Source organism: Barbus barbus (assembly GCF_936440315.1).
Source record: "Barbus barbus genome assembly, chromosome: 36".
NCBI lineage: Eukaryota > Metazoa > Chordata > Actinopteri > Cypriniformes > Cyprinidae > Barbus > Barbus barbus.
In genome coordinates, this window is record NC_136714.1 from 8,227,978 (window position 1) to 8,242,305 (window position 14,328).

The 14,328-nt window shown below is 39.0% G+C and overlaps 1 protein-coding gene across 2 annotated transcripts in view; it reads right to left on the reverse strand.

The window, feature by feature from the left end:
* The window catches only part of LOC306856120 (uncharacterized protein), a 28,439-nt gene that overhangs the window by 13,033 nt on the left and 1,078 nt on the right, over positions 1-14,328 (reverse strand). Inside the window, exon 2 of one of the 2 annotated variants that reach the window (XM_079395146.1) lies at positions 13,047-13,090. In XM_079395146.1, coding sequence (XP_079251272.1) covers positions 13,047-13,090 — 44 coding nt within the window. Of the gene's footprint in view, positions 1-1,107; positions 1,442-13,046; positions 13,091-14,328 lie in introns of those variants that run through there. The other variant, XM_079395147.1, reaches the window with a different exon arrangement.

Here is a 14,328-nt window from a genome sequence, read left to right on the forward strand (position 1 = left end):
TTAAATCCCCAAAATCCTTCTACCCTGGAAAACAATTTTTTAAATGTGCAAACTATTCCGTGAATGCCCACCACAGTAACTAACAAGCTCAGAACAGCACACAAATAAAGTGGCAGTTTGACAGGGGTCAAGAACCGTCCAACCACACTTCAATCTGCGGGCATCTGTCTGCTCGCACTGTACGATGAAATATTAACACACATGGTTTCATTTAAGCAGTGGTTTGTGTGTTACAGCAGGAAAAGGGAGGGGAAAGAAAGAAAGACGAGATGACAAACGCCTAATGGTGAACCAAACACTTCATCAATGTGTGTGCATTGACAGCATCAAGAGTAAGTCATTATAGAAAGCAGCCCCGCAGATTTCTGAATCAATTTTGATCTCGTTGATTTACATGAATCAAGACAGTCTGCATATTCAAAAGAATGTTTCTGAGAGGGTTTCTGTACATATAACTGCTTAATAACATTATGTATGTAAAGACAAAAAAGGCCACAGATCACACTTTGCAACAATGCTATCCTTATTTTCATATATACAAACATTGCTCAAAATTAAGATTTTTTCCCACACTTAAACAGAGCTGTGTGGTCTGCAGTATGCTTAAACGGAATGAATGTTTTGTTTTTGCATAATGATAAAAACGTGTGTGGCAAGGACTTCCTGTTTACTGAGGACAGGAAGATGGCGTAGGAGTGATGTAAGGTGCAAGACTATACTTTGTTTGTTTCGACTGCCTCATTCACCATGTCACACAACATACGCAACATACATGTAACAGGCTTCTCAGATTGAAAAATCATCTAAATATAGTTTATATTTAGTTCCTTGATAAACTGAACATCCTGCAGTGCAGGAAGTAACAGTAAATAAATAACAGTAGCAATATAACTGAACTTTGGAATCAGTGCGTGTGAGAGTAAAAAAAGAGAGAAAAAGAACTGAAATTAATAAAATATTAAATTAAAATTAAATAAGAAAAGAACTCTCAAAATAACCAAAACAAATTAAAAAGAGAAATTATTAGAGAAAATAAGGAAGATAAAGGGACTTTGAATTGTGCAAGATAAAAGAAAAGAGAAAAGAAAAAGACTTTGATAAACTTACAACTGATTGATGTTGTCCTGGTACATTAATTCGCTCTGCAGCAGTATTTGTATTCCATTGTGTGTAGACAGGCATTCTGTGGCGGTGCTTAAAGCAGTCGCCAAATCACCTAAAATCATCTTTTATGTCAGAAAGTGGTGAACCCTTACTGGAGCTTTCTCATCCTTTTACCACATGCTGACGAAACGATTAAAACACATGGGCAACTACTCAAGTACCTCTGGATAAATGTATTCAGAGCAAATTCAGCGGTAACTCATTAAAAACTACATGTATTAGCTAGTGTTTTGTTTTGACTCTCTTAGTTCGGATCTCTGGTGTATCCATCTGCTCTGCGAGTAAATACAGGCAGACACTGAGATAGTGGGTGGAGTCAGGACACATGTGCTCTGGTGGACAGCAGACTCCTTATCAACCCACAGAGTAAACAAGTGAACTGGATTTAGAGCTTTTGGGAAACTGATTACAATATAACAAAAACTGAAACATTTTCAATATTTGCATGACAAAGTATTTTAAGACAAGTCTTTTTAAAGTAATTTGCAAAATGACTATTAATAAGTTTAACAGAATCATTACAGTAGTTGGTACGACCTGTGATAAACCTAAAATGAGCTGAGGAAATCATAAAATCTGTAGTCTGTGTCTACAGTCTAAACTGCATTTGAATTAGTCTAAATAAATACATGGGACTAGGGACCATGTAATGCATCTCCAACAACAAAGCATATTTGATGTGAGAAAAACACAGAATGATAATAGCTTCCCACAACATGAGCCCTACACACTGAAACACAGCTATACAATGGGGGGAAGCTAGAAATAAAAGTGAGGAAACTGCAGTAAGTGCTTTTAAACAAACTATTAGCTCTATATGTGTGTTTGTTCGATCGAGGCTGTCCTATTTTCAGGTAACACAGGAAAGATGATGGAATTTCCCTTGGTAATGATTGCAATCATGGGAGCCCTTGGTAGGGAACAGGATGGGTCTTTTCCCATGGGTCGCACTCGCCCTTTGTACTACCCAGTTTCCCCTGTTGTGACCGACTAAGCTACTGAAATCCTAAACCAAAGGTGAAACACAAGGCCTGTGTAAACATTTAGGTTGACAGTCATGTGACAATGTGCTATGGCAATGTATTTAAACCAGTACCGGTTGCTAGGGCCAACAAAACACAAATACCGCTTTTCTCAGTGAAGCTTGTATAAACAAACAAAAACAAATAAATAAATAAATAAAATAAAATTACTAGCAAAGCATTATTTGGGTCAATGTCACCATTGAGTGCCTTTCAACCCTCAAAATACTCAAAACTTTTGGTCTTTATGTCATATCATAAATAGAAGACACTCAAGTACTGTAGAAACATATTACCTGAGCTCCCACACATTGTTTTTTAAATAATTATTAGGGGTGGGAGAAAAAAAACATTGATTCACCTAACTATTGCGATTCTTTTTAAAAGGATTTAAAAATCGATTGGTTTACCTCAGAATCGATTTTTATTTAATTATTTAATATTTTCCTAAGAGGTGGTGGGGAGAAGTTAGCGCTTTGTAATTCTAACAGAGGGCGAAATGTATAGGTGTGTTTGACTTGGGGCAGCACCGTGCAGACGATCAGCGTATGACATCAAAGTACCGCGAGAGTACTGTCATGCATCTGTCCACTTAATCGAGTCTAAATGGCCGACAGGGTGGACATTTTGAGCTTCAATTAGCATATTAGTTTACAACAAACTGTCACTAGCTAAATATTTAGTCTGGATGTTGAAGAGAATTTGGTATATTTAAACTTACATATTTTGAAAATACTGTATTCTAATCACTTCTGGCATATTTTATGCAGACAGGGTGGACATGTTAAGCTTGGGAAAAGCAGGTAAGCAAACTCATAAGAAGAAATTTGTCAATTGAAAAGTCACCAACTTATTCACCAAAGCGGTAGAAGTTCCCGCCACTGAAGAGACAAAAAATCTGTCGTCCTGATGCCACTAAAGGGGATTGCCTTTTCTTAAATGGGCAGATTTCCCAATACAACAGAGTGGACAACCAATTCAAGGGACATGGACAAACTGGTGAAATTCTTGAGAGTGTGCTCCAGACAGTGCAGAAACAATTTACATATAAACATTACCATACATACTTACAGACTTATACAGATGACAATGTGTAATATACACATACATATACTCAGTACACACAGTGTACTATTAGACATACAGTCATCAATATACATTATACACTGTATGCACACATATATACACACAATAATATGCGAAGATGCAGCAGATTATACATAAGCTGGATACACAAATGTCATTGATGTGCATTGGATGGTATCCAGTGGTAGCAAAAAGATTGTTGTATTAGTGTAGTGTGTACTGGTAGTCCAGTTTGAACTGTATTGGAATTAAAGTGCAGTGCGTGGCATACCGTAAGGTGGGAGTATGCTGTAGGGTGTATTAGTTCTGACTGTTCATTAGCCTGATAGCCTGAGGAAAAAAGCTATCCCTCAGTCGGCTAGTGCGGGATCGGATGCTGTGGAGACGTCTTCCTGAGGGCAGCAGAGAGAGCAGTGTGTGGGACAGGTGGCTGGAGTCATTGATGATCCTCTGGGCTTTCCTTATACACCGCCTGGCGTAGATGTCCTGGAGGGAGGGAAGCTCACCTCCAACAATGTGACGGGCAATTCGCACGACCCTTTGCAGAGCTTTACGGTTGCCAGCAGTGCTGTTTCCAAACCAGGCGGTGATGCAGCCGGTCAGGATGCTCTCCACAGTGCAGGTGTAGAATGATCTGAGGATGCTGGGGCTCATTCCAAACTTCCTCAGCCGTCTCAGGAAGAAGAGGCGTTGATGTGTCTTCTTCAGCACTGCATCTGTGTGAGCGAACCATGTGAGATCCTCAGTGATGTGAACGGCGAGGAACTTAAAGCTGTTTACCCGCTCTACAGGTGTCATGTCGATTGTGATGGGTGTGTGTTCTCTGCTCTGTCTCCTGAAATCCACCACCAGCTCCTTGGTCTTGTCGATGTTGAGTGAGAGGTGATTCTCTTGACACCATTTAGTCAGGGTTCTCACCTCCTGTAGGCCGTCTCATCGTTGTCAGTGATCAGGCCTATCACCGTTGTGTCGTCAGCAAATTTGACGATGACGTTGGAGCTGTATGTGGCTGTACAGTCATGTGTGTACAGGGAGTACATGAGCACCAGTGTTGAGGGTCAGTGGGGATGAAGTGCTGTTGCCCATTCTGACCACCTGACATCTGCCTGTCAGCAAGTCCAGGATCCAGCTGCACAGAGATCCGTTTAGTCCCAGAGTCTGGAGCTTCTCAACCAGTGTGGCAGGCACTATGGTATTAATTGCTGAACTGTAGTCCACAAACAGCATTCTCACATAGGTGTTTTCCAGGTGGGAGAGAGTAGTGTGCAAGGTAAAGGCAATAGCATCGTCTGTGGAACAGTTGCTGCGATATGCAAATTGTAGCAGATCCAGTGAGACAGGCAGCACAGAGCAGATGTAGTCTCTGATGAGTTTCTCCAAGCACTTGCTGAAGATGGGTGTCAGAGCAACGGGCCTCCGGTCATTCAAGCATGTAATTTTATTTTTCTTTGGTATGGGCACAATGGTGGATTTTTTGAAGCATGAGGGAACCACAGACAGAAAGGTTAAAAATGTCTGTGAAAACCCCGGCTAGTTGGAATGCGCATGCTCGGAGCACACGGCCTGGGATGCCATCAGGACCCACAGCCTTGCGGATATTCACCAGTCGGAAGTATCGGGTTACATCTGCGACGGAAATGGAAAGTGCACTCACCTCTTCTGCTACAGCCGCGGGAGCGCTCTCTGTGTGGGTGGTGTTGTGAGCCTCGAAACGAGCATAAAAATTATTATGCTCGTCCGGTAGAGAGGCGGCAATGTTCACAGTAGCTGGTATATTCCCTTTGAAATCGGTGATGTTATTGATACCCTGCCACATGCTTCTTGTGTTGCTGGTGTTGAATTGTTCTTCAACTATGTTTTTCTATTGTCTTTTGGTGGTTTTGATTGATTTCCTGAGATCGTAACTGGTTTGTTTGTGATCGTCAGTTACCGGATTTAAAAAGGCAGATGTCTGCGACGGCTGCTCGAACATCGCTGTTAATCCACGGTTTTTGGTTGGGGTAGATGCGGATTGTTTTTGTCGGTACTACGTCCTCTACACACTTCCTGATGAAACACGTTACAGTATCTGAGTACGCCTCTATGTCGTCATCAGAGGCTGCCCGGAACATGTCCCAGTCCACGTGATCAAAACAGTCCTATAGTATAGCGTCTGAGTGGTCCGACCAGCATTGAATTGTCCTGAGGGCGGGTGCTTCTCGTTTCAGTTTCTGCCTATAAGCAGGCAGGAGCACAACGGAAGAGTGATCCGATTTGCTGAAAGGTGGGCGGGGGAGCGATTTGTAGGCGTCCCGGAAAGGAGAGTAGCAGTGGTCAAGTACACGATCACCACGCATATTGATGGTGATGTGTTGGAAGTATTTTGGAGCTATTGTTCTGAAGTTGGCTTTGTTAAAGTCCCCTGCAACAATAAACGCTGCATCTGGGTACGCGGTTTCCTGCTCACTTATATTCCTATGCAGTTCCTTGAGTGCCTGGTCTGTGTTGGCTTGAGGGGGAATGTAAAAAGCTGTGATTATGATTGTTGTAAATTCCCTCGGTAGCCAGAATGGTTGACACAGAAGCATATGAAATTCCAGATCAGGGGAGCAGGAGGATTTAATAGAGTGTAGGTTCCTTTCATCACACCACGAGTTGTTGATAAAGAAACAGACGCCCCCACCTCTGCTTTTCCCTGTGAGCTCTTTCGTTCTGTCCGAGCGGTGCACGGAGAACCCCGTAAGCTCGATGGCTGAGTCTGGAACCGCTGCAGACATCCAGGTTTCTGTGAGGCAAACAATGCAGCAGTCCCTTGTTTCCCGTTAATATGAGATGCGTGCCCGCAGTTCACAGAGTTTGTTGTCCAGTGACTGAACGTTAGCCAGCAAAATGGTTGGGAGAGGAGGTCGGAGGGAACGGCGTCTGAGTCTGACAAGGATGCCGGCCCTCTTCCCCCTTTTCCGGCGGCGTGTCCTCGGTCGCTATCGTGCAGCCCAGACAAAGGGCTCTGATGCGGTGTCTGTAAGGGTCGCTGTAAAGTCCGGTTTGCGTTGCGCGACAAAGGAACCAATGTTTAAAAGCGTGTGTCTATCTTAGACAGTTATACTAACAACATCCAACACGTAAAACAACAAAATAACAAATAAAACATAAGAAAAACTGCAGAGTTTTCTCGGAGCTCGCAACACGGCTGCCCTGCTCGGCACCATCTTGGTCATTTTGGATGACCAATGTATCTAAAATGTATCTAAAGAACCAAGTAATGCTTTTGTTATGGATATAAAAACGTAGCCTAATATAACACACCCTTTCATGGTCATTTTTATGCTAAGTTATCATGGGAAATTAGTTATTTACAGTGGGGCAAATAAGTATTTGATACACTGTCGATGTTTCAAAATCCAGAAAATCACATTGTATGATTTTTAAATAATTAACTTCCATTTTATTGCAAGAAATAAGTATTTGATCACCTACCAACCAGCAAGAATTCTGGCTCTCACAGACCTGTTAGTTTGTCTTTAAGAAGCCCTCCTATCCTCCACTCATTACCTGTATTAATTGCACCTGTTTGAACTCGTTACCTGTATAAAAGACACCCGTTCACACACTCAGTCAATCAGACTCCAACCTCTCCACTATGGGCAAGACCAAAGAGCTGTCTAAGGACACTAGGGACAAAACTGTAGACCTGCACAAGGCTAGGATGGGCTACAGGACAATAGGCAAAAAGCCTGGTGAGAAGGCAACAACTGTTGGCGCAATTATTAGAAAATGGAAGAAATTCAAGATGACTGTCAATCTCCCTCGGACTGGGGCTCCATGCAAGATCTCACCTCGTGGAGTATCAATGATCCTGAGAAAGGTGAGGGATCAGCCTAGAACTACACGGGAGAACCTGGTCAATGACCTGAAGAGAGCTGGGACCACAGTCTCAATGGTTACATTAGTAACTAGGGCTGGGTATCGAGTTCGATACTCTTTAGGCACCGACCGAATTGCCTCGATACCACCGAGTATCGAAAAACGTCTTGTCGTTCGGTACCAAATTTCGATACCTAAGGGGTTAATCTCATTAACGTCAGTGAGCCAATAAGCCTGCAGCACTAGGTGTGTTTGACTAGAAGTGACGCGGTGCTGATTGATCAGTGTTTGACATCCGCGAGAGCAATTCGAAAGCGTACGGAGCAGTCTGCTCTCTATATCGCGCAGTTTCGCTTACTTGACACAGACTGAAGCTCGTGTGACATTTCAGCGTCTGCCGTCTCACTAAATGAGGACATAAACACATGAACAACAGCTCTAGAACTGCTCTGAGAGTCACTTCATGAGCATTTTAAAACTTGCGTCATATCATATACACACAGAACTGTAAAGGTATTCCCGGAAACCCGTCAAAATATAAGTTCGGTTTAACTTGGAAGACACTGCGGCAGAAATATATTAATATTGTTCAGCAGAGTGTACATACTGCTACTACTAGGCTACTATTAAAATGATTAAAACTCTTATTTTTTTAATTAATGATCACACAACATTTCTTCCATGTTTTAATTTTAATAGTAAAATTTTGTTTGCCAAAATAAATAATGTTTTCTTTTCAATAATTTAAAAGAAAAATTAAATTAATGTTTTATGCCTTCATTTGGAAACCAGATACAGAACACAGAATTTCTGAGGAAAATAAAACATTTCATAAGGCTGTTTTAAGAATAAATTTGAATAAACTTAGTTTTTATGCATTCAAATAATTAGACATACTACAACATAGAATTTAATAACATTAAAACATATTGTGAAAGAAAATAAAACATCCACTTATGAAAGTGGATAAAGATTTTAAATTTCTTGAAGTCTTTAACAACCTAGAATAAATTAATAGAAATGATGATTCTGTCTGAGCTATGCGTTTTAAAACGAGCACGCACTAGTGTAAACTGAAAACTATTTGAGCTTTATTAAAATAATTTGTACTGTTTTGTGTTGGCTATATTTTGTTCCTTTGTGCAGTGGCTCAGGAGATGAGTCTTTGAGTCTGTATACATGTCAACAAGCTGAAAAAAATAAAACCAAAGCTTTTTGAGATAATGTAATCTTGTTAAAACTGTTTTCATAAAATTGGTATCGAAAAAAGTATCGTTCAGGAACCGGTATCGAACTCAAGGTATCGGTATCGGTATCGAACATTTTTGAACGATACCCAGCCCTATTAGTAAAACACTACACCGTCATGGATTAAAATCCTGCAGCGCGCGCAAAGTCCCCCTGCTCAAGCCAGCACATGTCCAGGCCCGTCTGAAGTTTGCCAAAGACCATCTGGATGATCCAGAGGAGGCAGGGGAGAAAGTCATGTGGTCAGATGAGACCAAAATAGAACTTTTTGGTATAAACTCCACTCGCCGTGTTTGGAGGAAGAAGGAGGATGAGTACAATCCCAAGAACACCATCCCGACCATGGGGGTGGAAACATCATGCTTTGGGGTGCTTTTCTGCAAAGCAGACAGGACGACTGCACCGTATTGAGGGGAGGATGGATGGGGCCAAGTATCGCGAGATTTTGGGCAACAACCTCCTTCCCTCAGTAAGAGCATTGAAGATGGGTCGTGGCTGGGTCTTCCAGCATGACAATGACCCCAAACACACAGTAAGGGCAACTAAGGAGTGGCTCTGTAAGAAGCATTTCAAGGTCCTGGGGTGGCCTAGCCAGTCTCCCGACCTGAACCCAATAGAAAATCTATGGAGGGAGCTGAAACTCTGTGTTGCCCAGCGACAGCCCCAAAACCTGAAAGATCTGGAGAAGACCTGTATGGAGGAGTGGGCCAAAATCCCTGCTGCAGTGTGTGCAAACCTGGTGAAGAACTACAGGAAACATCTGACCTCAGTAATTGTAAACAAAGGTTTCTGTACCAAATATAAAGTTCTATTTTTCTATTGTATCATACTTATTTCATGCAATAAAATGGAAATTCATTATTCAAAAATCATACAATGTGATTTTCTGGATTTTATTTTTATATTCTATCTCTCACAGTTGAGGTGTACCTACGATGCAAATGACAGATCTCTCCATTCTTTGTAAGTGGGAAAACTTGAAAAATCTGCAGTGTATCAAATACTTATTTGCCCCACTGTATATGTGCGCAGACACAAAGTGTTTCTTTACAAAGTGACATTGCCATCTAACAATATCAAAAGCAATAGCATTTGTCATGTAGATACACATTTGCCACCTTTGTTAATATAAGTTGTCTGGTGTAATATAAGTTGTTTAAGTATACCTTTGTATGGTCTGTGGGACCCGTTTTCACTTTTTATCAAAGAGAAAAATTATACTATTAATTATTTTTTTCACACAGTATGTGTTCTTATGTTTAAAGAAAATTGTTCACAAATTGAATGTATGTTGCAAGACATTGCAACAGCCAAAGATGACTGTTTGCATGTATGGCTTTAGCAGCAATGTTTTTTAAAAGGGATAACTTTTCTGAGAGGGATTTATGCAAAAACAAGAAACTAGTCAACTTTACTATTATGGCCCATGCCTAATTTAATTAAGTTGATTCTTTATCCAAATCACGGTCATCATGGGCTGACTTTGGCCCACTGCTTTACTGTAAAGGAATCAGTCTATTTATTTTGCATACAGCAGTTATGTTAGTGAAAAAACGCCCCTAAAAAACCCTGAGACATCTTTGTTTGCACAATTTGTATGGTGTGTGTGGAGGGGATTTGTCAGAAATTGTGGGAATGTTATCAGTAGTACATATAAAACACAGCTGTTCATACAAGAAAAATCTTCAATAGCACCAAACCATAAAAAGGCTATTCTACTAAAGGCTACAGCATGTTATCAGAACACACGTGACTGACTCTGTGTCGATATGTATTTTACACAGAAGAAAGTTTCTATTTATACACCTGAAATAACAAATTATTACAAATATAAATAAAAACTGATTTCTAAAAATTCATTTCTGCAATCCACAAAGGAGAGAAATCTAAAAAAAAAACAAATTATGAATGACTTTGTACACCACTGTTTAAATGTTTATAATCTGTAAAATGTTTGAATGTTTTTAAAAGAATGCTCTTATGTTAACAAAGGCTGCATTTATTTGACCAAAAAAGGGAATATATTACAATTTACAAAATCAACTAAATCAACATTAAAAAAAAAAAAAAATGTAAAGAATGTTTTCTGTTTTAAAATGTAATGACATGTGATGGCAAGCTGAATGTTCAGCAGTCTTCAGTGATCATTCTATGCTCAAGAAACGTTACTAATTATCATCAAATTTTGAAAACAGGTATTTTATTTTTTTAAAACAGCATTTCATTGAAATATACTGAAAAATAAGACTGAAATTTGATTACATTTTTTGTAACATTATAAATGTCTTTACTGTCACTTTTGACCAATTAAATGCATCCTTGCTAAATAAAAGTATTAATTTCTTATAAAAATTCCACTAAAAGGAGACAGGCACAAGCGAAGGTGACCTAGAACATAATCTATTTTCTTACAGAAAAAGCTTGATTTACTCAGTATATGTGTTGACTGACAATTCCAATTAAATACTCAATTCTGCAATTGAAGATGTTTTTTTTTTTTATCTTTAGGGAAAAAAATTCTCTTCTAAAACCTTTTTAACACAGCTTCTCAGTCTTGCTTAAACAAGTCTTATTTTTCTTCGGACCAGTCTAAGGTTTCCTGCTTAGAGACAAGTAAGTACAAGATTCTCAAAGTAAATCTATAAAAAAAAATATAATAATTAGTATAAGCTGATTTGCACCTTTGCAAATACATTATATGCTAGATCATGAATGTACTTGACTAATCTCTGCAATACCGCAAACACAAACAGCCATCTCCATCTCTGTTTTGACTTGATGTAAATGCAACTCTACACACCCTTCTGGTACCCTTCGGCTATGACTAATAAAACGATTACAGTGAAAAGACATTGCTTGCAGTCCCATTCTTCAAAAAACAGAATATTCTGGCCTGTTTCAAGTACCTCCAGACAGAAAAATAGTTTTTTATGCCTTGTAAGACATATACTGACATTCACAGAAATAATTATGTTGATGAACCAACAAGGCCAAATTTTTTATAAAACTCCAGTGGTTTGGTTTTGTGTCAGCTTTAGTCAAACCTATATATTACCCAAAATATATTCTACTACTATATTAAGTGGAATAATTGCCATTTTTACAGTGATGTAAGTATGCATGCACACACAGGTTGGAGCTAAATCATATAGTGTTTTGATATATTATTGCTGACTATGAAAGAAATGGGAAATATTGCGGGAAGCAGAAGCTCTAAATCAACAACTTTTACGGAAACCTGAGTAAAGGCAAAACTGGCTGAACTAGTTTGTTCTCTGTGATAAGCCAACAAAAGAGAAAAGACCACACCAAGTTGTCGAAAAAAAACTGTCAAACTTGACAAAAATCACTGGATCTCAAAGCAGGACTCATTTGATGTCACAGCTATCATGATGATAATGTCCATTGAAATTAGAGCTGCACTGCAATGATCTGTCAACTTACAGCATGTCTGATATCTAATAGCTATGTTTCCATCCAAAGATTCAAATTAAACTTATGCGCAAAACTGGAATATCGCATAAAACATTTGCGAATAAAGCACCGTTTCCATGCAATGAGTCAAAGACAACAAAATCATCACTTCCTGGTAAACTGGCACTAGAAGAAAACTAGAAGAAGCCACTCAATATAATAATCATCATATATATAGATAAATTACTTGCGCCTCAGAGCAAGCAGACGAAACACAATGAATGCAGTCATTGCTTTCAGAGGTGGATGCCAGCTGTTTGGGAACGCAGTCGTGTAAGACAATTATACAGAAATACTTTGATGACAGACTTTGCTCAGGCATTTCAGAATGACCATAACAACATATAGATGCTGTGAACGAGATTGATCCGCAGCTTGTCAAGTTATCCCGTCTCACAGCGCAAAGTCACATGACTTTTTCGGTGCGCATGGAGGAATGTATTTGGTAAATGTGTTTCCATCGTAGTTTATGACCATTTTTTTGTTATCGGTTAAAAAGTTTATCCTACTCAAATGTGCGCATACATTTTTTATGCGCATTTTTAGAATTTATGCACATCTTGGTGTTTCCATCCAGAGATTTTTTATGTGATATTTCAAAATGTGCATAAAAATAGGTGGATGGAAACATAGCTAATGGCACTGACATTTGAGAACTTCCCATCACATTCGATACTCTGCCAAAGAATGGAAGTATACTTTTAGTCTTTTACATTTTAAGGATGTCTGATTAAAATGTCACCACGAAAACAATATGATGTGCGCATGAGACAAGAGCAAGTGACGTCTCAGTTTAGGTCAGGACGCTATTGATTTCTGACACAGCTAAGAGATACCATAGAGCTATAATATCTTTAGAGAAAATGATCTTGTAACATTGTAACCACCCAAGAGAAAGATTTTGTTACATAATTTCGACTTTTTAATGACATCATGAAAGTGAGAGTTTCTTTACTCTCTGCAAATAAATTAAAGCAATGTATCGCCCTACTGTCTAAAATCTAAAATCTATTGTCAGAACAGCTTTTTGTAACATTGTTATCTCATCTGAGGCCCAGAAAATAACGGGGAAAATTTTTTATTCTGCAATAAACAACCCTGCACAATTATTGTGGCAAGTTTCTTTGACTCATTCTATGACTTTATAAGTACTGGTTTTTATGACATCAAGGCTCCTTTGAGAAAGGTTTCAGAATGAGGTTTACTTACCTTCTGGGCTGAGATCGGCGGTCATCTTCCCCACTGCCAGACTCCTTTAAAACAATAAATAAAAGGAAACAGATTTATTATTCGTATTGATCTGTAGCATAATATACTACCTCTGGTCGTACCTCTCAGGCTAAACAATATGATGAAACTGCTATTTAAAATTAGCATAAACTCTATCTTTAATACGGGGGTCTTTAAAAAATAAAAATTAGTTCATGCAGAGACAGAGCATCCACTAAAACTGAGGTAAAACTGGGTCCTAACAGATTGACAGATGCCCTGCTGTACCGCTGTGGTACTCCATTGACAACCCCTACTTTATTATAAACATAGTAATACATTTGCTTAACCTCCCAGCATTGTTTTGCACACAAATTATTTTGTTCGCAAAATACTGAAGCACCCATCTTGCTTCATAAACTGAAAAATAACCCATAACCTGAACAAATGCATTAACTGGTTCCTACATTTTGTTTGGGTAATGTCCTGTTCTGTGCTCCTACTATTGATCTGTCCAAGAATTCAAGCAGCTTTTTGCCAGTGATCAATACATTTTAATGAAACAGTTCAGCATAGCATCTTTATTCCAGATATCATATTAAGAAATAGCATGATAAAGGCTGACAGGATATTTAGAAGCTTGCTTTTTTCATGACACAAAAAGCTCCATAAACTGAAGAAATTTCCACCAGCCTACTTGTGTGGAATAATAATTCTATGGCAAAAAAATAAGATTTGCATCAGTATTAGGCCTAATTTGAAATGCATTGCATCTATAAGACTGAGATTTGCCATGTTTGGAAATACATTGAATGCAAAAAGACAGATTATCACTGAACAAATTATTTCAAGCAACCCATGACAGATAACCCTAGATGGGAATGATTTTGCATAAACACAAATGAAAAGCTCAGTGTTTTGCATTAGGGAAATATTTTGCTCCATGAAATCTGTGTTTGAATCATTTGGTTTTGAGCAGCAAATGACTGGCAATCCAGACCTCCAACATAATTTGACTATCCAATGCATACCTTAGTCACAAGCACAGTTCACATAAGGGTATAGTCAAAGCAAACCAAGACCAGACTTGTAGCATGTATAGTATTAACTTAGTGCACCACATAAATCAAACTTCAGGAGACTCACAAAACACTCTCACATGAGATTTCTCACAGATACCACATGATACAAGATCTTAGAATCGTGCCTAAGAGATAATACTTCTCTACTGGTTACTTAACAGAACACGTTTATCAAACAGGTTGGAAGTCTTTTTGAAGTG